The 24,793-nt window shown below is 43.9% G+C and overlaps 1 protein-coding gene across 3 annotated transcripts in view; it reads right to left on the bottom strand.

Annotated features, from left to right (window-relative positions):
• Positions 1-24,793, bottom strand: part of RARB (retinoic acid receptor beta) — a 313,765-nt gene that overhangs the window by 167,482 nt on the left and 121,490 nt on the right. For 2 of the 3 annotated variants that reach the window (XM_082753762.1, XM_082753761.1), the window contains exon 2: positions 21,057-21,551. In XM_082753762.1, the coding sequence (XP_082609888.1) occupies positions 21,057-21,234 (178 nt within the window). In that variant the 5' untranslated portion in view covers positions 21,235-21,551. Of the gene's footprint in view, positions 1-21,056; positions 21,552-23,657; positions 23,764-24,793 lie in introns of those variants that run through there. The other variant, XM_082753763.1, reaches the window with a different exon arrangement.

Genomic DNA, 24,793 nt, shown 5'->3' with positions numbered 1-24,793 from the left:
CTCAACCACCACAGCAGTAGCTCTTCTCCCTTTGCCTTGAACACATTCTGTGAACCAAAATACACGGCAACACAAAGTATGATGCAGTTCGTTAGTAACCATATAGATCCAATTTTGACATAAGAAGTCTCACATATACTTTCCAGCCTATTACCTAAACATTTCATGGGCGCCACTGCTCAGATAATTACTTTGTCTTTCCTTGCAGGTGGCTCCACATCTGGTTTCATCAGACAGCCAAGGAAAGGATGAGTTAAGCCCAAGAGAATCACACCTGCCACTACAAAGTCAAAACCAGAACTGGGCCAGCCCCTATTTCATCTTTTCAAACAGTCCTGCATGCCTAAAAACATCCTAAAGACACGAATATTACATACCTTCTCTGCTCCACTGCAGGCACACAGAATGGCTTCCTGTGGCATGAATTTCATCAGCAAATACTTAAATTCTCAGGCCTTTCCAGTCACTGGCCCTTCATGCACTTCTGCATTTTCTCATTTGCTTTGCTGCACGCCCCCTTTGTGGATATGAAGCGCTCTTCCAAAGATAGGAGAAAAACAAGTCACCTCTTCTCTAAAATACTGATCTATTTATCACTCATGCTTTTGACAGCAAAGACGTGGAGGCACAGCAAGTCAACGTGAAGAGCACCACCGTATTAGGGGATGAAAGTAAAATATTTAGAAAAATTTCTACAAGTAAAGGGGACAGAAAAATACAAGGTTATACCCAGACATGTGAACAGAACAAATATACCCACGGCGCATCCAGTGATGCAAACAGGAGGTAGACGTAGCAGCTGGAGAATGCAGCAAGTGAATCTATTTAAAATAAGTCTATTAAAAATAGTCTACAAATAACCACAACACTTAACGTTGCTGCTAGCATGTCCCACCGCTCCAGCCCGGAATTACTCTTGCAGACCTGTTGGCTGTGTGTGACTGAACAAAACGTCCCCTTTTCCTCTACCCTGACCTTGTGGCTGCAAAATCCCATCTCTCCACGCCAGGTTTGGTGTTCATCTGACCACATGGCAAGGCAGTCTGGGGATCTAAACCGGCAGAAAGCTTTTCAATTTAATTTTTCCTTATTTTTGGTAACCTAGCTTTCCACCAGTTTGCTTCCCTGCACTGCCTTCTCCCCAGGGGACGAGAGGGGCACCGAAGGAAGGGAAGCAGCAGCAGCACCAGCTCTCACCGCAGCTGCTGGCCCAACCACTAGCACAGCCACAAGGCGAAAGCTCGCCCTTGCTTCGCCCGAGAGGCTGCAGCAGCCCCCGTTTCCCAACAGTGTCACATTCATTGCCTCACAGAGCATCCTCTGAATGAGGATACGCTACGTTTTTGAGTGATCGGTCAAACCTAAACAATCAATTACATCTTTTGTCAAAACTGTTTACTCTTTCACACTGTGCCGAAGTCATTAAGGACGAGCACCAAGCAGGACTGGTTATTTATCCTCCTCCTCTTGCCCCGAAAGGGAATTAATCTTAAACTTTCCATTTAATGATCTCAATAAAGACTCACTGTAAATGACAGCAGGCTGCACTGACAAATATTTAAAAACAGAGGGGCCTTTGAATGACAGATTTTAGCAACACAAAACTGTTCCTCAACACGTGCATCAAACGACACCAAATGTCGGCAGAAGGCGAGGTTAAAAAATGTGCTGCCTGCCACTCAAGCGCTACAGCGAGCACGTTGCAATTAGCGAGCTCCGCAGCCTCATTCAGCCGGGGAAGAGTGATGAAGTGAAAGGAACGGATTCAAAAGCAACTCTTAACAACGCCGGCCGACGAACCTCAGGTTCTCGGAGTGCCTACAAAGAAAACTAAAAACCCTTCCGCCCGAGGTAATTAATAAGCTCGCCGTGAGGCCGCCCCTTGGGAAGCGCGCCAGCATCCCCATGCTGCACGCTGAGGTCTGCGGCTGCTTCTGGCACTGAGGGCACATCAGATGAGCCCAGGACAATCACTTAAAAACACTCTCAGGGCACTGAATGAAGCGGCAGCGGAGGGGACAGCAATTTGTCAAAGCACAGCACCCCGGGCAGACAGCACATCCCTTGCCCTGTCCCAGCTCTGGCTCTCAGCAAGCTCCTGCGCCTCACTGCCCCGCGCCACGCTGCCCTCTCCCCGCACCCCAAATCAAGCTGGGCTTTCACACACGCTTTGCCAGGATGTTTTAAGCTCTGTTCAGGTGGCTTCTACTGAAACTCAAGAGGGAAGACGGGGTTTCGGTGTTCAAACCCTCTGCTGAGGGCATGGAGACCCTCTTCCATTTCAGCAGACCTCAGCTGGTGCCGTTTGTGTACGTGGGATGTTTCTCCCTTCCCTTCCCCTCCAGAGGCAAAAAGCAGAGCCTGTTTTCATGTACTTTCAGAACTCTTAAAAACATTCAATTTGAAAAACAGAGGAATTTTTATCTTCATTCTCCCTTCATTTCCATCGTTCCCTTCCCTGGATCTCTGTACACCAGAGCGAAGCTGACAGCTCCCCCCAGCAAGGAGCCCCGCTGACGGCCATCATCTCATTCATATGCACACTCGGAGCACTATAAATCTGCTCAAATATCATCCCTCCCCCGGGGCAATGTTTTTCTCCCCAGAATATCTCCATCGCGAGCTGCAGAAATTTCTCCTTCTAATTAACTGGCGGGTTCCAAATACCACCAGCTGGAACCACAGAGCACAGCTCAAGAGCTGAAGGCGCTGAAAGTGGTTTGGAGGAGGAGGCTGGTACCTATTGTTTCTTTGCCTTTTTGCCTTTTTTTTTTAAATTTTATTTATTTTTTTTAATTTTTTACCCTTCACTTAACAGCCAGCATGTTGAAAACTACCGGGCCCTTTATCAACACCTGACTGGACAGCGGATAATCCATGAACTGAGTGAGCTGAAACTCCCTGAGTTTGAGCGAGCACAACTCTTTTTTTTCTGAGTGAGCACAACTCTTAGCTGGCACTGCTGCTGGACGTGTCACATCGCATTGCTTCTGGCGTGTTGGGCTGGTGCCTGAGTCACTGCGCGACCTGCTGAAGGAACAGAGCACAACCCAAGCAACAGGGCACACCGGGAAGGTGAAAAACCACCCGCGCCGCTGGTGATGGACTGCCCACCAGTGATGGGGATGCAGCTAATTCCTTGCCAAAGACGACGACAAAGTTCACAGAAGGTCAAGGTGCATGTGCAGAGTTTAATAATCTTTTAACATAATAACCTGTCATACATGACTGTGCAATAAGCTGACGGGATCTGCCAGAAACACTTCGCTTTGCAAACAGTATTTAGAGCAGGGCTTGATTCATTGCGCTGTCTGTGTACACGGGGAAGGGCGGCGTGTCTCTAACAAGAATCCAAAGCATGAGCTGAGCAGCTCTAAGGTAAAAAAACAAAGCAGCAGCCACAGCAGAAAATTAAGGTAACCAGCTTTGTAAGTTTTGCTGCTGAAAAATATTTGTCAGGGCTGAATTCAGGCACACTGGGAAAGAGATCCTGGTTTCAGAGCAGCTTCACACAACAGCATGGAAATGAAGTGGCGATTTTAATCTTGAAACTGTAAACATTGCAAAGATCAACTCATTAGAGCGATCTCTGCCTTCAAACTCCCGCCTTCTTGATGAACAGCCTTTGTTTTTATTGCATTTTGTTTATTTACTGCAGGTGACAAGGCTGATCTTCGTTTTAATTTACAACCAAAGGCAATTATCACATGGCCATCTTGCTGGCACCCAGGAGAGAGTGACCGGCTCTGCTCTGCTGCTGATGCTCAGGCAAATCTTCCTCCTCCAGCTGGATGTGCCTTACCACAGAGGAGCTGTGCTGTGACAGCGGCCGCGCCGGCCTCCTGGAGAGCGAGCTGGGACCTCCAGGAGCCTCCCCGAGCCTCAAGGAGGAACTTCAGAAAGAGCAGGTCTGTGTTACTCACAGCACTACCAGGGACTCCAGCATTAAAGACGGGGTGATTTGTGATGATGATCTTAACCTAGCACCACTTAAAGAAATAAATTAGTTACTGTCTTTTAGGGCCATTCATACTTTGCCCAAATAAGGCTTCAAGAAAGTTACAACTGGAATTCTTTTGGCTTGGGGTACTGCTTTTGCTGCCTAAATAAGCCGATAGAGCACTTAACCAGTAAAAGAATAATGACGCCAGCAAAGTGCTCCCAGTGTTATACCAACATGAGCATGCTTTGGATCCGTACAGTGAAAACATCATGAATGAATGAATCAAGCTATAGCTGTAAAAATCTCAATTTTGCCACAATAACAGAGGCTCACGAGGTGCTCCTGTGAATACAGTTCTGTTGTCATACTTCTTTACCTCACTGACATAGGTATGCAGGCAGCAGCATTTGGTAAAGACCTCAGAGGAGATTTACAGGGGGAAAAAAAAAAAAAAAAAGAGTAGTGATGGACAAGTCCCGAGAGGGCTGCAATCATGCTGCTCAGTCCAATCATACAGTAATACGAGAGAACAAGAAGCAAAGCAAAGGGAGGCCAAATTTTGCTTGACCTACACAAGAGATGTCCCTTCCTTTCGCTGAGGTTTTTCTGTGACTGGGAAGTTTGTTTGCTGGTTTGTTTGTTTTTTAGACAACGTGTTCAACTTTTCAGCATCAGAAACGCGGTTCCTAAAGGAATACGCTTATCCAGCAATGTGGTTGTGAAAGCACAATAAAGTTCAGACTCCCTTTAAGTTTCCTTGCCTTGCACCTGTGAATTGGAAGCATCTAAAATCCCTCTAGAAAATACTGCCCCTGTACAAGCCACATTTCAAAAATCTCTATTCTATAGCTTATATTTTGTCCAGTCCTACTGCAGTCTCACTGTGTGTCCTGAGGAGCAGTGTGGTCCTCGTGTTGTTCCTTGGACCTTGCAGCTGCGTGTCTCCACGTGGCAGCCCCTGGAACTGACGAAACCCGTGTTGAGGATCTCTCAGCATCACCACCGTGGTTCAGAAGCATGAGTGAAGTCATCCGATTCCCTTGCACACCGAAGTAAATCTTGCACTTGAGACAACTCCTGTGGGAAGGGTTGTTTGCTATAGGATCTTGCAGACCAAAGGAAATCAATGGGTTGATACAGGAAATGAGGGTGTGTGGGGTGTGTGTGTGTTTTTTGACAGAGCGCTTTTTAAACATATTTATCTTAGCGCACGTGACCGAAACCTGAAGGTACATCAGGATGACAGTGGAAAAATCCTTAAAACTGCAAATTTTGGCACCAAGTTTTCCTAACTCCCCCCACCAAGAATTATGTTACAGGCACTCGTGTAGAGAGATTTACGACTTTCTCTTTGAGCCCCCCAGCCATCCATCTAAAGAATCAATTCCTGCTACTTCCAAGCAGAAACGCAACCCAAGACAGACCGAATACACCTCTTTGAAAATACAATCACAAAGCCAGGGTGTACAGAAGGTACCCTCCATTAACATAGTTATGAAACGGGGAAGCCACATCCATCTTTACCAACATGTTTTGCCTTCGCTGATGCTGTTTTGAAACAACACAAGGACTGAGAGACCATTTTCTTACCGAGTAGCACCATACTTGGAGCAATACATTACTGGTGGGACTCCCCTGATGATGTATTACACTAATGCATCATTAGGATGATGTTTTGCACCGATGATATATTGCAGTGCACCATAATGAGAGCAATAGCTCACTGGGTGCATAATCCTGCCAGGAGCTGTGCGCCGGCAGCTCTGCGACTTCATTTGCAGCTCTGGGTGTCCAAGGCTGAGATGGATTAGATCCTCAGCTCTGCATGGCGTAAGGGATGGCACAGCCAGGGAGGTGCCAACGCCCAGGTGGATGCTGCTAATTGCAGGACACACCGTACGGTATGCTAATAGTGACGTACACATCAGCATCACGGCTTTACACCTGCGCAAAACACCTTCCGACCAAAAGAATTTGCTGCAGGCAGGGCTGCCGAGGTTGCTTATCCTTATGTTTGCCTGCAGCAGCCATGCTAGGAGACCCTTTGGTAGCACACAGCTTTGAGAAAAATATTTGGCCTGAGTTTTCCATGCCAAACGGCTGTTCCAAGGAGGGGGAAAGTGGGGGGAAGAGGGAGACTGTTTGCTTTAAATCAGTAACTTCAGTGAAATCGGTTCTGTTCAGCTGTTTCTATGAACCAGACTCAGAAAAAAGCAGGCAGTTTTGCCAACAATGAATGATTCTGGTGACCTTTCTTCTGACCTGTTTTTAAAAGCAGAGCTATTTGATCTGCATGAAATTTTAAAAGACCTTTGCACTATGATCAGTGTCACTGACAAGAAGGCAACATTTTAACATTCGTGAACTATTCGCAGTGAGGCCATACACAATGTTCAAAGGGAGGGCAAACCAATACATAAACAAGGAATGAACAAGCCAGTTTGGATAATACACCAACTTCTCCTCCAGTCTCTCACAAAAGCATTAACATTTACAACTAAACCACAGCTTCATTACTTATTTAGTTTTCATTTCAATACCTTTGGGGTTCTTGACCAAGTCTCCAGGCACACACACGCACGCAGAAATATACCAAATATCCTGCCTGCGATTTCCAAACTCATGGATTTATTCAGTTCTGAAAAGCAACAGTATTTTACACAACTACCTAATGTGCTCTGCAGGGCTGGCTCCCAAGTCCTCCTAAATAACAATCATCCAGGCTGGACAGACCAGACTCTACAGGGAACATTAGCTTCTCCGATCACAAATTCAGAAAAAAAAATAAATAAAACTGGCTTTCATAACTTTCTCCTGACAACTGTAATTGAGAAACCACAGGGTATTTAATGGATCAGAGCAAGCACAGCCACCTCAACTAGACAAATGATGAGTTAATATCTGATTTTTTTCTTCACACGTAGCCTTTCAGACGGCACGAGCTAGAGGGCTCTACCTCGCACATGCTGTCTCCAGCCAGCCTAACAAACAGGTTGGGAACACAGAGGGAAGACTTGCATCTTCACTTCTTTATTTTCTCCAATGAAAATAAATTAATTTCCACACGATTATGCCGGATGAGCATCATATGACCGGGAGAGTAGCGTGACTCAGGGCAGAAGGGCCGTTCTCTCCCCATCGAGAAGGCAGCATGCTCTGTAAGACCAATGCCGAAAGAAGGGACCCCACCTTCCAGCTGGAGGCACAGACAAAGCAAACAGCTCTGCTGTCCCAAAGCCTGGGGATGGCAATGAAGACTCAGCCCTTAAGCAAGTTGGAAGAATAAAAAAAAAAAAAAGAAAGAAAGAGCAGAATGGATTCATGCATTTCCTCCACAATGCGCCCATGTAGGGGCCAACCACATTCTGGCCATAAATTCTCTGGCACGGGAGCATTATACCAAGTGAAAGGAATGTCTTTCCATCTGTGTATTTCCCCTAAGGCGCTCACTTGATAATGAAACCAGTTAAGGTCTTTGGGTTCACAATGTTATTATAGGCGGATAATATTTTGTTTGCAGCAGAGCCTGAAGAACTCCTAAGTAGCATATTACAGGCACTATACACCTGTTAAGTCATGGTGTTTCTTCTGTAAGTGGACAAATCTGTTTTAGCCATCTCCAGAGGTCTTCCGCTCACAGTTAATTATGAAGCGCTGACTGTACTCATTTCCTGATCTTAAAGGGAATCTATAACAAATTTATGCCACAGGTGAAGCCTGGTCCCTCTGTCCCTCAGAAATCCCAGCAATACTTCTAATGGCCCTGGCTGCCCTCCTTCCCCCCGCTCTCCCGGCGGCTGTGCTCCAACACAAACCCTGCACAGACAATAACAGGCTATCAGGAAGAAAGCACATGCTTCTCACGGGCTGACCGAGCCTAATATTTTAGAAAATTAGTTATCACAAACACATCTGAACACACACACACACACACACACACACACAAAGTGGCATGGGTGGCCATCCAAAGGGCCTTCTGATGAGGCCTGTGGTGAGCACCAAGATGGCGGGGCCTGGCTCACCACAGCCAGTGATGCCCAGGTGCAGAACCAGCGGGCACTGCAGGGGGATTTTGTTCACCCTCTGTGCAGACACCCACTGCTCCACAGGGGACTACGAGCCTCCAAGCAACACCAGGAATTGTTTTGTGTACAGAGAGAGCCGTGGGGTCAGGAAGAAGTTTGCCCCTCGTTTAATTCTCAACTCTTGGGAGCCACTTTCACCCTTTGATATGTATCCCAGCACACGATTTTGATCAAAACCAAAACCGTGTCTTGTACAGTACAAGATAATCTGAAATCAGGTCAGATAAGATAAGCATTCTGGGGAAAAAGATAAGGAAAAGAAGTCCATCCTAAAAAAAAAAAAAAAGGCTGCTTTGTTCTGAGAAACTGTTCTTCACGCTTCTTCTAACAGGCTCATGTCTGATCCCAGGCACAAGTCCTTGGAAGTAGGTCTCCCTGACCTTAGAGGCATACGTTAGGTCAGTGGTTCCCAACTTTCCGGACCAATAGACAACGATCAACATTTCTCTCAAATCGTCAGACACGCTTAGCGTCAACCTTCCGATCTGAAACCCGGTGAAGGTGACATGACTCAGCAGAGTGGCTCTAACTCTTTCTCTGTTACTCCTAGAGATGACCTGCGCTCTGCAGACCACAGATGAAGACCTCCAACCTCAGCTGGTTCATCTCAGAGAAACTTTGAAAACAACTTCTTTCACCAGCTCCCTTATTTACAAGTGCCTTTATACCAAATACTCAAACAACACCTATCTCCTGTGTCACCATCCAGGTTCAACCTCCCTTCCCAGACCAATCTTTTCCCCTTTTCCTGGATACCAAGAACAAGCCCAGCCTTCCTAGAAACACTTCTGCATCCCTCTCACTGCAAAGATAGCACCTTCCTGAAGGTGCGACCCTCCTACATTGAGGATAAACACAAAGCAATGTCTCTAGTAAGAAAAGTGGGAATAGAAGTGTTTTCTGTAATTATATACATACATTTGTTTGCTTTGATATTGGAGGAAAGCACAGAAAAACACCACAAAAATCACTTTAAAGAGAGACGCAACCAGACAACTTGTGATAAGATTTAAAGAAAAAGACGAATTGAAGAGCTCTTGGGTAAAGGCAGGTGGAGTGGGACAGGTGCACTTGCACCTGAAACTACTTAATTCCTTGTGTTGTTGCACATTATCGTATAGCTCTTTGACCACCCCAGACAAGAGACCTGACCCCAGCAGTACATTTTTCTTCCAGAAAGAAAAAAAAGCTAGACCCCAAAACGTGTTCAGTGAATCCAGCCAGAAAGGAGAGACATTAACAGCAGGGAATCTCTGCAGAACTTCAGTAGAGTGGTTTTAACAACTTTGTTCAGCCCTTCAGAAACATTATTTTCCAAAAGAAGTCTACCTAACAGGGACACGCATTCCTTATCATTTCATTGCTTTCGTGTCGGGACTGTAACTGCGGAGAGTTCTGGGCAGTATAAGATGTTTCACGGACCAGACGTGACTAAAAAATGGATTATCAAACAGCATCTAGGGAGAAAAAAAATGCACATATCTCACTCTGCATTTTAGTGATAACGCTCTTCCTGTGTACAGTTCATGATGTTTGCAAATTCTGGGTTATCCAGTGTATATTTTCAGCACTGTCAGAAAGGCAACAACACATACATTAGGAATGCTTCATGGTTTTGACAGAAGTTTGGCAGAAACCCGTTTTAAGCTGCCCTTAGTAGTGACTTTTCCTATACATGCACAGTGTTGATGGACTGCCTCGTTCAGGCTTTTACCTTTGTTATGGAACACTTTAGCTATATCTTGGCTGACAAATAAAAATTCTTTGGTTATTGGGAAAAAAAAAAAAAAAAAAGTGAAATGGGGAGTATTTCCCATATAATACTTTGGTACTTATGGATTTGAACAAAATTGAGCATTTTCTCTGACTTGAGCTATTGCTATATGTTTTAATTTACTTTCCCAAATACCTTATAACAACAGTTCGCAATTTTTACTGCAAGTAAATACAATTACCTATTCTTAAAATCAAAGATATTGCAATATGTTTTCACCAAGTTCGTCCAAGTAACTACATATTAAAATGGCAAACATCCCTTCAAATAACATCCTGGCAGAGCTTGCTTCTTCTGCAAGTAATAAAAGCGGATGAGAGCAAATCGTGCTCCAAGATGTTTGGCTGCAGCGGCATGAGACAGTTGATGTGTTCCAAATGTCTGTCAGATTACTTAGCAAAACCAACCACTGTTAATCAATAGTGAAATCTTTTTCTTTGTGGTTTAGCTACATTTCTGTTTTTGTTAAACAGAAGAAAATTGCCAATTAGGTGGACTCTGCTGGACCATGCAGCTCAGGGAAACAGACTGTCAAACTGACTGGCTTAGTTAAGAGTTAAGAGGACGCAGTTCAATTGAAGTTCAATTACGATACTTAATCGATCACTGACTGCACATGCAGGTTTGGTGAACTAAGCTGCAGCATCTTACCCTTGTTTTTTACAATAATCACATCAGCCTCCGCAGTCTGCCCCATTTTTAAGCATTCAGACTTTTTTTTTTTAAAAAGCACCACGACAAGATTTGCATTCGAGGATGTGAGCATTTATTCACCTCAAACGTTTGGCTCAGAAGTCACGTCCCTTTTCTCTTACTCTTCATACGCCTGTCTTTTTTTGATTCTGAACTACTTGGAACAGAGATTGCATCTCCCTCTTTGTTTGGAAATTCTCTAGCAGTTTGTGCATTGCAGCAGTGTAATAAATAAAAAGTAATAAAAATGCTAGGAAAGTCCTTAGAAAAGTCCATGTTATTTTTACAATTACTCATGCTGTCGCTATTTTGGAAACAATGCCAGGAAGATCTAGAAGGGGACTTATAACAGTTTCTGTAAGAATATGCAATCGAAATGATGATGTTACCAAAAGCAAAATGTTTTGCAAGGTGTACAGCTTCTCATGCTGCTTTTTCAAGTGCTTCTAACAGATGTTCAATTTCAAGTGGTCTGCAGATACCAATAGGCTTATAGTTCTGCATGAATCGGAGCAGCAGATGTGCCCTGCATTATGTTTTGCTATTCCCTTTATGAATTGATATGTCACCCCGTGGGTTTATAGCTAGTTAATTTCGCAATGACATCACTATTTCTATATTTTTAACGATTCTCGCAGGATTTAATTTCTCAAATAACAGAACTCTTGATCCTGGAATTGCAATGTGAAAGCAATATATAATAAACAGATTTGTTTACATGATACAGTCCTATTTCCCTCCAAATGCCTTCGCTGATAGCTTTTAGGTAATGCTGGTATGCAGGTGAATTCTTCCAAAGACTGCAGATTTACAACATGGCCTCGTTTCAGGACTCCAGACTTAACGACCATGCATCTCTCCACAGGATCGTTACACGCAAACAAGCACCGCTCACTGCTTGGAAGGAAGGAGGATAAGAAGGGAGTAAGAATAGAAACAATGGGGATTTCCACTGGCTCTGCTGTAGCCCCTGGGCACTACCCTTGCCAGAAATCTTGCTCCATGGTGGGGCGAGTTTACTAAGTGCATGGTACCCAAATAAAACCACAGTGGAAACTGCACTGTAATTTCCACTGACTGTGACAGGGCAGTGCTCTACCTTTTGGCTTGGACACTCTCAAGCTTTGAAGGAAGCCAAGTCTTTTCTCCCTCAAATTCAGGTGCAGAGGTTCACAAAGCAGGGCCAGCCCTTGTGGGGAGCCTCTGGTAATTCCTGCAGGCTGTGCAGAGCAGGCGGCAGGACATCACCTTCCTCCCCTGGAGTATTCAGTAGCGTTGAAGGACATCCTTCTTTCTGTTTCTAAATACAGCGTGGAAAATGTGATGCTACTACAGCTATTTTTAAAGGTTCTCTAGCATTTCCTTCATGAAATATAATTTTTAGGGATTTGAAAACTGACTGGAAAAAAACATTATGAGTTGGAAAAGGTTCTAGTGATGTACATTATGTCAGAAAGCCTCAGAATATACCTGGACTCTTAACTCTGAGAGGTGAAAACTGCATAGGCATATTCTTTTTCTCCCCATGATACCTCAAATTATATTCCCAGATTACTGCAAATATAAAAATACATCTTCACTAAAAGCCAGCTTTCTCAAAGCATTACAGACTTAAATTTATGGAACAGACATTATATGCTCTTACATGCCCTTACTGATCTAGCTGAAAGACCAAGCCTTTCATTTCGGAGGAGCAACGTGGTAATTTTGGCACGGGTGAGGAACAGGGTGATCTCCAGCTGTGACCTCGGGCAGTCTCCACAGCCCTCACAGGAGCTGCACACCCACGCTGGGCTCTGAATCCATGCTTGGGAAGGGAAGAAATGAGGGAAGTATTTCTGTGAGTTTTGCACAGCATTTCTCCTCTTTTCGAAATAAAGAACTGCATCTTTATTGCTTGCAGTTCAGATTTCTTTGAAAGAGTAAAGTATGAATGTTAGTGCAAGCCTCAGGCCAAATTTAAACATACAAAGCTCAGGAAAGCTCATGCTGAGGTCAAATCTAAATTTGACTGGCCTTCAGCACTGAGAAATGTCAAAGAACAAGCTCCACTTGGAGGTCCACACCTATCGTTTGCATACATTAATAGCTCTCCATCTAAATCTGAGCTGTGAGCAAACACGGTGTGTATCAGGCCATAAACATCTCAAACTACTTCCGAGCTCTAGCGCTTATTTCTCAAAGCCATGGCATCCCTCAAGTGTTCAAGTGCCACCTTCCCTCCCCTCTATTACACCAAACCAAACCCTTCCTCCCTTCAAGTCCTAATTCCATCACCTGAACTCAGCTTTTCTCCTCAAAAGCTCCCAGCGTGGACTTTCAGACCCCTCTCCCAACTCTACAGGATGAAGATCACACTCAGCATCGTCGCTCCTCCAGCGCACCTGCAGTACTTAGGCTGGCGGAGCTCACTCGTGCAGGCAGCTGGGCTTCGTGGGGGGCTCTCCTGAGAAGCAAGAGCCATCACGAACCTGCCAAGGGTGCATCTCTTGGGCCCAGCCTTCTCCAGCATGGAGGGACGCAAAGACAGATGCTGACAGAGCGAGAATGCCAGGACCGTAGTGCTTCCCTCCTTCACACCCTGAGCTGCTCAGGGCACCATGCCCAGGTCTCTGACACGGCAAGGGTGAGCTCAGGAGACTAAGCCGGAGGAGATGTGGTGAGACTGAGACCAGCCACCAAAAATATCTGGCCCCTTGTATTCAAGGTACGGCCGCTTTCTAAAAATGCGTTATCTAGACAAAACAGTTGAGTATCTTAGGGATGCAGGTTTGGGTTCTCTGACTATTTCTGATATTTACTCTGCCATTTCCTCTGAACGTGCGTGGTGTTTTGAAAGGAAAGGAGATTTCTGATACTTAAGGCCTGTCCTTCCTGTTTGTTGGTTTGCCCCAACCGTAGGTTTGCACGTGAATAAAACTGTTGCTTTACGTCTGATTTCAAACATGTGGCAAGGGAGAATCTAGCAGTTTTATGAGAAATAGTTACTTTTGTAGAGGGTGAGTTTGCCTTCGGGAATTTGCTCTGACTAGATTTATCACAAGTTTTTTGAACCAGATAATTTTGTTTGATAGCACATCTGGCAGCATCATAAAATCCTGACGTCCCAAGCTATTACACAGGAATTACTTTTGTAAATCATTTATGAATATTACTGATGTAGGCCTATTCTGGGCAGTAAGAAAGGAAACGGAGTGCTGAAGGACAAAGGAAGGGAAGAAGGATTCCCTACCCTTTCAGGATTCAGCAGCTAGGGTGGGCATTTATCTTCTTAAATGGGAAACATGCTGTCATTGACACAGCTGAAGAGCCCACAAAATACAAGTTGTTCCCAATACTCCTTGGACAAGCAAAAGGGAAAGAAACTCTAGACGAAGAAAACAGTAAGCCTGTCTCTCAGGATGGAAAACTGCCCTATCCGAATCTTAAATAAATCTTCTCAATTAAATGCCACATACTGCTGAAAGCATAATAAACACAAAATAGCAACCCAAAAATGAGTAAAAGGAGGAACATCTGCATCACAGCCAGCACTGGGGGGCCAGGAGAAGGGGGAGGTTTACAAAACCTCCCCAACGACTCGTCTTTTGGGCACCGCAATGTGACTGAATGGAAACTCTCCGTGTAATTAAAATAACATGATTAGGTTTTCTTGAACTGTTGTTGCTGAACGTATACCTCCAAATGGAAACCTGGCAAGCCGTGAGCTGATGTGCACTGTTAGCATCATGAACTGTCGCCCGATTAACGATTTCAGAGGCCTGCACCTACTGATGTGGACTGGAAACACAACAGTTACTCTGCAGACTCGCAGCACTGTTACCCTGCCAAACTTCAGGTCTGGCATTATATTCCTTCTGAGAGGTTGGCCGTGTATTTCATATGTGATGGATGAATCCACACCAGACACACGGTCACGGGGTGGAGGGTGTAAATCTCATGAAAAAAAAAGGAAGGGGGCTGTAAAGCCTGCAGGGCAACAGCGTGGTCCCCCAGTACAAGCCAGTGTGGGGACTGGAACCAGCCCTCCACTGCTCCTCGCCAGCTCCCCAGCGCTGGGAGTGCTGGCACATTATTTGTGTTGGGCCACAGAAGAGGAAAAAGGTCGTTAGCAATACTACACTGAAACATATTTCCAGCCTTAGGTAAGACGGCATTTTGTTGGGGAATTTCCTTGCTCCGGGGCCCATAACGAGGGAAGGAGCGATTCTCTGACAGGCCTTATTCAGCTTCCAAGCGTGAGGCTCTTCCAGACCATAGCAAATCTAGGAGCGAGGCGCAGAGCAATTACGGCGCGGATGCCAGAATGACACGATCCGCTCCCCGTGCGAGAGCAGGGAGGTAGGCAGTCTCCACATTCAGCGTCCTCCCAGGAAGCAAATTCCTGCCTTTACACACCCAGAACTGATTTCTTTCAGATGAGCAAGCTGCCTGCTCCAGCCCAAAGAGCGGTGCATCCGCACGATGCCGAGGACTCACCTCCAGGACGAGCTCCCTGCTGCGTTCAGCACCGGGGTGGCAGGGCTGAACTGGGTTCTAACACACCTGAACGATGCGCTTCAATTGCTGACAGCTTCTGGTTAATTGCAATCAGAAAGTGATAATGTGATACAACTTCATTAATCGAAGAAGTATGGACGCTTCCAAGCTACAGAAAGAAGCCAACCAGGAGAAAACGAACATAAAATAATAACGATTGAAATAATAAAAAGCAAACAGAAGAACTGAAAAGCAACAGTGGTTTCTAAGGTCGTGAATGATAACTGCAGGGGATCAACTGGACATTTCTCCTCAGTCTTGCCAGCATGAGGCAACGCTGGCTGTAGCTGAGAAACCTGATATTCATATTGCATTTATCCCCCTCTCTGAATGCAAACACATGTTCGCTCTTTGCAATAAAGATGTGCTACATGTGCACTGGACAGGTAAAGAAACCTTAAAAGCTAACCTGTTGATTGCAGACATGTAAGTGACTATGCAGCAAACCTTCCTAAGGCAACAGGACTGGGAGGGAGGGAGGACATGGGGCAAATAAACAAAATAAAAAGAACTTAGAAGGCAAGAAAAAGCTCAGTGCAATTCAGCATGAGAAGTTCTTTACAAAGGTAATTTATGTATTTTTTTTTTCCTAATTCAACTATTATTATTTTGGACTATTCCAGAGATTCAAAGAGTGATGAGGGTTGTTTTGTTGTTTAATTAATTAATTTATTTTTTTAAACTCCAATACAGACAGCATTTGCCTCTAACTGTGCCAACTGAAGAAAGTCCATCATGTATTAACCATACTCCAACCTCCAACAGAAATATTCCCCATCTTGTGAAGTAAAGTGAGATGTGGGAGTCCTTGACCTTATAAGTAATTAAGGGAAACAGAGACATTCTTGTTTTTATTAGAGAGACACTAAACTATTTGAAAATAATTTGAATAGCTGGAGAATTAGTGTATTTGCCTGTTCATGAGTAGTGCAGATAGTTTAGAGTTCTCTTGGGGGCAACACATCGTAATGAATATCTGCTATTCATATTTAATGCAATCTGCCAAAGAGTGCTTTTGGGAGGACTTTCTGTGTCAATATAATGATTAACAACAGAACTGGAAAAGCAAATGAATTCCTGCAACGGGTGGGGCTGGCAAAAATATCTTGCAGTACTACACCAGGAACACTGGATTTGACTGTACTTTTAATGATACCAGTGGAAAATCCATTTCCCAAGGAAAAAAAAAAAAAAAAAAAAGCAAGCAATGTTTAAGTTGTAGTTCAAGTGGTAAATAACCAGCAGTAATGGAAGGCAAAACAAAACAATTCCAGCAGAAAACAATGCTGAAAACCACAATCTGCCTAGCCTATGTCTGAAAAGCCTCAGATGCAAAACCAGCTATTAAATAAAAAAAATAGTATTTACATAGCACCACAGCACTATCCAAAAAGTAATGTCATAGCAAGCTCTTTGTCTACCTTTTCCAGATTCTCAGGTGATCTTACTTTCCATATGTTTTCTCTAACCTAAAAGACTTACATTAAAAAAAAAAAAAAAAAAAAAAGAACAGAAAGTTCTTTATTCTTTCTTTACAATGCACTTTTAAAACACCCCAGACTAGAAAGTATGGAAAAGCTTGGCCAAAATACAAGTGACTTTAGTACTGACTTTTCTCCTTGATATCCCAATAGCCCTCTAAATAACACATTCCAATTTTTTTACTATGTTTATTTTTTAATGCTATCTGGATGAAGCAATCTTAATAGGTTTATATCAGTTCTAGGACATCCCTGTACCATGCTCACCGCCGTCCCCTGTCCCCTTACCAAGCTACTCCTGCTCCTTGCCCCTCGCAAGCAATGAAGGCAGCACACGAGGACCCAAAGGCTCACGGGGGCAGCCTACAGACCAGAAGGTGTTGGGGACCAGAGGCAGAATACAGGCTTGTTCCCACTGAATGCCACGGGCTACGTGCATCACCCAACACCAGCAGGATGCTCAATTCAAGCAGAAGGAGAACAACGGCCAAAGTGTTTTATTATTTAGTGGCTCCCACAGTGTCTGCTGCCCAGGACTTGCTTTAATTTCATCCTGGGCACACTTGGGGGTTATGTAAATTACAGCATTAGCTCAGATTAATTTTTTTCCTCTCCATGCCAAGGTCTCCCAGCTCACACCAACTGTCTTTTAAATAGGTTGAGTGCAGGCTGGTGGCGTTCACCGAGACAGACAGGCGTCTGAGTGACAGCAGCTCATTTCCTCCCAAATCCAGTCCTCCCTGTAGCTCCAGGACTGCTCCGAACTGTGGTTGTCTTCAACTGTGTTAAACTAGTACAATCTGACCATTTTGGCAAAGAAACATTACAGAAATGGATTTTACAAGACGCTTTACCAATGGAGCAAGTGGATCCATCTGTGCTGAGGTTCGCCTCTAAAGCTGCAGCGCTGCTGCTTGCTTTGTGGCTCCATCAGCTGCGCTATAAAGACAGCATCTTCCTCACTGGCAGATACACCACAATGATCTGCATGGTTTTCACATACCTTTCTCAAATTTCAGGCGGTTCTTCACTTGCTTAGGATCTTGTTTCAGTTTTTTTTTTTTGTTTTGTTTTTTTTTGATGATGTTTTGTGATTTTGTTTGTTTTGTTTTTAAACTAATCTTTATAGTCTTTCTCTAGAGAATAAATGCGTTAGTTACAACCATGATGGACATTTTATAAAGAGGGTAGCTCTTCCTAAACTGGTATTCTCATATTTTAAACTGTCTCCTTTACTGGTCTCTGGCAACATCAGTATCAATGCTGGCAGGATGAGATGCTTCCTCCAGGAATGACAGAGAATTGCCCGTGTTAACACGATCTCCACTCACCTGAATTTCACTTAAGCAGCTTTTACTTTAACAAGATGTGTTACAATCTTTACCAAAATGTATTTACTCCCCCTCCTCCAGGCATTTCACTCACATTTTGTGATGTTCCTATTGCAGCCGTGTAAGGCTCATGGCTTGCAGGACTTATTAAACGTGCGGTTCCCAAAGCCCAGAAGCGAGCTGAACCCTGTTGGTCTGGGCTCGGCTGCAGCAGCACCCAAAAAGCGTGGGAAAGCCTCGCCTTCAGCTTCCCTCCCTGCCAGACATCAACCCAACTCCAGAGAGAGTTTTCCAGAAAATACACGGAGGTTTCTAAAGGATTCAGGTGCGCGAATTACATACTCCAAACACTTAAGCAGAAAATATCATTTCTAGATAAGCTAAGCCATAATCTCCAGAGACTATCTTTGATAATTTTTTTAATATAGAAGTGATTCCTCATTATCAATACAACTGCAGAAGCCTGCATGCCATCTGATGTCACGAGTGAAAACGCCAGCTTCGTGCTGTACGGGACAAGTACAGCACCAGGTAAATCAATCGGAGTTAGAGAAGTAATGATCTTCTTGACCGTGGTCTCTTCTGCTTATTCAGTGCTAATGCATAGGTCATGTATGCATAAAAGTAATATTTTTTTCATCTTCTGACCTCTTTAGCACTGTGACCAACCCTCTAATTATTAAGTATTTTGCACTATGTATCTCAGTATAAAAACAGAAGTCAAGTCACAGGGCACGGAGGTAACACCATTATTAACATCAATGAAACTAAATCGCTCTGCCTCAAACTCCTGCTCTAAGTTCTCTGCGCTCACATAATTAATACATCTCATATGCTGTTGTCTGTTGAATAGAACTGGAGATACCTACTTCAGCTGTAGATTAAGATAACCTTGTATCATGTTGCATTACGCTATCTGGCATAATGGAAAAGTCGAAAATAAAGACAGTAAAATATGACAGAACAATATTATGAAAGCTTAAATGATTGTAACTTTGGGAAAAAAGCTGTTGAAAAAAGCTGCATTGTTTAAAAAGTATTAGAAAGACTTTTATAGCACTCCTATAGCATAAGATTATTTCAATTGGATTTTGCACGAATGGAAAGAATGCGAAAGATAAAAAATGCAACAGCCTAAAGCATATATAGTGCATATGTTTGGCCAAATTTTGATTTTTTCAGGCATTTGCAAGCGAGATCTATATTTTTCAACTATCCATGTAAGTTCTGATGTTAGCAGAGGCCAGTCATACTGACCTCTGCCCATTGCGTGGATTTATTGTAAAAGGCAAAAAAAAAAAAAAAAAATCCTCATAATGCCCACAGTGAAAATGAAAGACATGATCCAAAGCTCAACCTGCTTGCTTCCAAGAACTGGTCTCTATAATTCTAGTGACATTAACCCTAAACTTAAGAATCAGAAGTCTACAGAACTGGAAACAAAAGAGATTGTTGCTACCAAAGGTAAGCAAACAGAATAACAAAGACCAGAAGAGTCATCCTGCAGGGGACTGTGTCTGAGAAAGAGTTCTCGTGCCAGTCACCTTCCTGAGTATCTCGTAATTTTAACTCGTATTTCCAAACACTACTGCCTTGAGTTATGCACAACCGCTGCCAGACTGCTGTGCTCAGTCAGCAGAGGAAGACCCAAAAATTCAGTATTAGTTTTTTATTTTGTGTATCAACAGAAATTCATACTTAGTACTATTTACCCTATCTTCCCCCCCCAAGTCTGAGCATTAACTGATTTATTTATTAGTAACTCATCTGACACTCAGTCTTAATTCCACATGAACGACTCATACATGTAGATAAGAAAAAAACACATACTAACCATTTATCAATGTACATTTCAAAAAAAAAAAAAAAAAAAAGTTCCCATTAACTGATAATACTATTTCTGCAAAAACTGAGTCTTCTTTCAGTATCAGGGGATAAATTCAGGATGGTATTCTGAAAAGTATCTAAGAATTTCTGAAAGGATTGGAAAGCCAAAGTTATTTGCAGACCTAGCTTAAGACATTTTGTTTTTCCGTCTCCAATAAAAACACTTGGCACAATAAAGCAGGCCAAACACAGGCCTGACCTGATATACCTATTCTTGCATGTGAATGCATGAAAATTGCTTGCATTAGCTGGAGAAAACAAAAACAAACACCCACAAGCACAAACACACCTTCAAGACTGCCCAGGCTTCAACTATACACATGTGCCAACACAGCCAGAATTTGTATTTAGGCAGCACAAAAACCACAACTTTACTCTTAAGAAGCTTTTTTCTTCCCCATTCACATTTGGGGATCTAACTTCACATACTTTCTATTGACTACTTCTATAACAAGTCACCTTCACCTCCCGTAGGAAGCACAGTTCTGCAAGATCGCTGTTCAGCCAAGATTTTTCATTCTGAACAATCACAGTAATGCGTTTAGACAAACAACTTCACAACTGACCTGCAAAGCTGTATACACTCTGGTTTTCCTCACGCGAGTCATACATTTCTGGAGATTTTTCGCGGTCTATGAGTCTATGACTACTTACAGAGTTTATATACTTGGCACGACTTTGGAGCCAATTAAGCACATATAAAACTAAGTCCAAGCAGAAAATGAGTGTTCACAGTGATGAAAACAAACGTGCCCAGCTGATACACTCAGGAGTGCTGAAAATGTGAGATGGCTGCATGTGAAACACAACCACAAACTCAAGTTCTGCAGCCATGGGCAGCTGCTAGCTGTCCACTGGGCTGCCACACAACTGAGCTCTTCAGAAGCTACCCAGGAAGAAAGCAGTGACTAACTAAACAAAACAAAAGCAGTAGTAATTATAGTGCAACTTAAGGGAATTCTGTACTGAGGAATCATTACCGTTAATAAAACACACAATGGCTAATTTTGTGAAGTTTCTTTAAACATAGCGTGAGCTTCTGCAGATAACGCAGCAATGCAGGATATGGCAAAATCCGCAGCAGGTTTTATCACCCTTGGTTTCCACAGCTTCGGTATGTCATACAGTTGCATGTTTATTTTCACAAAAACAGGATTAAGTGAAAATGGTATTTTCAAAACAAATGCACGCTCTTTGCCCAAGTCAAATAAACCACAGATGGGCAACTGCAATTACTCTTAGGCCGATTTCAGAACGAACAAGCTCAGCCTTTGTTAAACGGAAAACAAAGGCTAATAAAAGCTATTAATGGCAAGCACTTACTTGCAGGTGACGGGGTGCTGCATCCGCTAGTTGGTGGGTGGCTCTGGAGTCCATGAAGGGAAGGTAGCGACAGTCCGCCGATGACCGGAGGGAACAGTAACGGGTATGGCGCTGCTGGGTAGTGAGTCATATGTCCATTCACTGCCGGTACGGGACATGTGCGGCTGCTGGTTGTCATGTTAGTGCCTCACAGTGTGTAAATGTTACGTTGCATCACTCCAGGCCAGCAAACAGGTACTTGAACTTGGGAACGGAGGGGGCTGTCCGGCCTGCAGGTATGGCTTGAGCTGGACGGCGTGACGATGAAGAGGTAACTCACTAGATCAGGCCCGTCCTGCGCTTCATTGCTGCTTCCTGCTGCTCTTACTTCCAGGACATCCTTGCTCTGAAGACTGTGCCCAAAACGTCTTCTTACTCTGAGCCCACAGTTCGGTTGTTAATGCAAATTTTTTGCTGGGTGGACAGCTGCTCTCTACAGATGCATACTGATACAGCCTGTGAGAAAAGAAAACAATATATTGATTATAACATGTGCTCTATACATATACATGCATAGAAAAGTCTTTTACCACCCCTCTGCTTCTTTTGTTAAGTGATTACCTATTTGCTAATGTCCTACAAGATCATCTTGATGGTTACTGGGGGGTAAAATTCTCATTATACTGAAGCTAATAGCAGAACACCCATCCTTGCCCAGCGTCTTACATCAGAAGCAATTTCTGGTCAGATGCAATCTTGTTTTGGAAACTGTCAGTTTTAAAGCTTATGCATCAATAAATACCTGAAATATTGATATTGGAGGAGAAAACAACTTCTAAACAAAAATTCCCAGGTACATGAAAGCTTTCAGCTTCCCCATAAAAGTTACAAAACTAATTACACCGAGGAAGCTCTGTGCTCTGCTTCAATGTCATGTCTCAGCTGTGACATTAGGGACTGCTTCTGAAGGTGATTTGGTATTAGGTTATTAAAATACTAATTGGTTTACCAATGATTGATCTCGCAAAGGTTAGTTAGTTTATCTTATTATCACTTCAGAGATCTCACTGGTCGTTCACTCTGTTTAGCGGTGGATAGACTGCCTCTATCACCAAATAAATAAATAAAATTGATTCTCCAGCAACGTCCCCTTTTCTCCTCTTAATGATTTTCATGGCCCCTTTGTTGCCTCACTTCCCCATACCTCCTGTTAAAGGTTCTGTGCTTTACTTCTGTCAAAGCCTGAATCAAGTACTCAAAACCTGCATCACCTCATCAGTGGTGGTGGGCCATGAAGCTATTTGTACCATCCTCCCATTCACTTCAGTGCTTTTCTTCTGTAACTTATGTTTACAAGGCAAAATTGATAACCCTGTGTTTCACACTCCTCTTTGCTCACAACTTAGGGTACTGGGGAAAACCCACAACTTCAGAAAGTTGGTTGACTGCCTCTCACTCGAGGTAAATATGCAAAAAAACTGCCAAAACATCTACTGGTGCACCTTCTGGCTGTTGGCTTTTTTTTTTTCCATTTTCATTTTTCCAGATTCTGCTCTGGAAGAAAACCCCAAAACACACGTTATCTCATAAGCAGAGTGAGTGAGTGACCTGCCAGCAACCCATCGCTCTCGTGTATTGCTCCTCTTTCACTCATGAACACTATCTTCAAAGTCACCATGAACTGCAATAACTTCTTGGGGCTTCATCTGAAGGGCTGGACCCTAATGAGGGGTCCTCATTTTCTCGGTCACTCGAATGAGAACCTCAAGCTGAGAACGGGGCACTTCTTGAGCTATTTCAAACAGTGAAATTTGCTCCACCATAGCTGTTTATTTTTTCATACAGCAAATTACTGGTCTTTTCAGAAACAATCAGTCCTGATGGTGGCCTGAGAGCTACTGGAAACACTGCAACACCACCTTATTGTGACCACTGCTCCTTGACTTCTTTGTGCAATGCTCCAGTCAAAAGTCAGCAAGCGTTGCTTTTGGCTTGTGATCATTCCCCTGCATCATGGCAGGAGTCCCCAAGTTCTCCCAGCTCGCACTGTTGGGGGAAGACAGCAGGAGCCACACGGCAGAACTTTACTACCCAAAACTGAGGCAGTCCGGGGCTGCCGAAAGGCTGCTTTCTGAGAGAACATGTTACATCCTTACAGCTGCTATGGTGAGCAAACAGGAGCAAAATCCAACTCGTAAATGGCATTGTATTCATGGTTCTTAGAAATTATAGCCTAAAACACAAGGCAAGATGACTTTGGAGTGTGAAAGTAAAGGCACAGAAGTGAAAAGACTCGTCAAGGTCACGAAGCAAAGGCAATTCCAGCGGAGGGGAGCTGCGGCAGCAGTGCTTACTATCCCTGCTGCTGCTCAGCCCACCAGTTGTCAGTACAAATTCAAATGAGCAGGTTTAAAAAAAAAAAAAAAAAGGAAGAAGAAACACGGATGCATATGTTTGCCTGTCACAGAAGAGTGGAGTGTTTCTGCTCTGTGAGGAATACCAGCAAAGGTTACCAGCTGTGCATGTTTTCAGACAGCAATTTGCGCTGAGTACAGCCTGCTTGGGGATAACAGGAATGTAGTTGTAAGTATTTGATAACTGTGTAAATTATGCACAAAATACCTTTAATGCTAACGGAGGGAGACGTGCGCAGAGATGAGCCGTGATGGTGCACACCGAGTCAGCAGGGAGGAGCTGTGTGCCACCGTGGTCTCGAGGAGCAACGCGCCTGGAATCAGACCTGCAGGGGAAGCCTCAACAGCCAAAACGCGGCCACTTGCTAACACAAAACGGGGTGGGCCACCACAGGTAGCCTTCTGTGCCACCTAGCTAAAGCTTTATGAAACTTCAGAGCCAGGGAAAGAGAAGTATCAAAGGCACATGCCAGGAACGGATGTTTTCTAACAGCTGGCAAAAATATGACACTTCCACGCGTTCGCAAGAACACGAAGGGGGGAAGGATGCAGATCAAAGCCAGCCCCAAAGTCTAGGCGCTAAATTAATCACAGATCAACGTCACCTATTTTTAAATTGCGTAGGCCTTCAGAACTAAAATTTGTTTTACAAAACTATCTACTACTCCCACTTACGTCTCCGTTAGCCACAAGAACGCAGAGCTCAGCATAAATTACCCAAACGCATCCGACGCTGTGGTTCGGGGAATTGTGGTGTTTAAGCAGTAAGTGCACAACAGAAGCAGCTCCTCCAGGACAGGGAGGAACAAGGGCACTCAGGAAACTGTCCTGACGCTTCCTCACAGCTGGAGGAACATATTTTGGGATGTACCTGGTGATCAAAAAACGCAGCAAGTCCTATACGCAAGTCCATATGACTACGTAATGGTATCAAACTAGACATTAATTGTATCGTTCTGCAAAAAGGTGTGCAGGACACGAAGCCTCAGACCTCATTCCTTTGCTTTTCTCTCACGATAAAGACAGAAAGTGAATACCATGTAAAAGGTGCAGTACTCTAAACAGTGTATTCTTCAACTCTGAGAAGTGTTCCTCTGCGGCAGCAGGATGTTATAAATGCTCCTGTGGCCAAACACCTACGAGGTGGCCAAAGTGGAAACCACAGACAGACAGGAGCCTATGCTCCAGTAACGCACCTCATCCAAACAAGAGGCTATTCTCTGCTTCCCAAGGGATTTCGGGTCACTGCCTCTGCTAACGGAGGTGACAGACCGATCATCACAGCAGAGGACACCATGAAGTAGAAACTGCTAAAACACAGGAAACCCACAGAGCAGCTGCACC

Source organism: Aythya marila, assembly GCF_965140915.1.
Source record: "Aythya marila genome assembly, chromosome: 2".
NCBI lineage: Eukaryota > Metazoa > Chordata > Aves > Anseriformes > Anatidae > Aythya > Aythya marila.
Note: the sequence above shows the minus strand (reverse complement) of the source record. Positions and strands in the feature narration are given on the sequence as shown.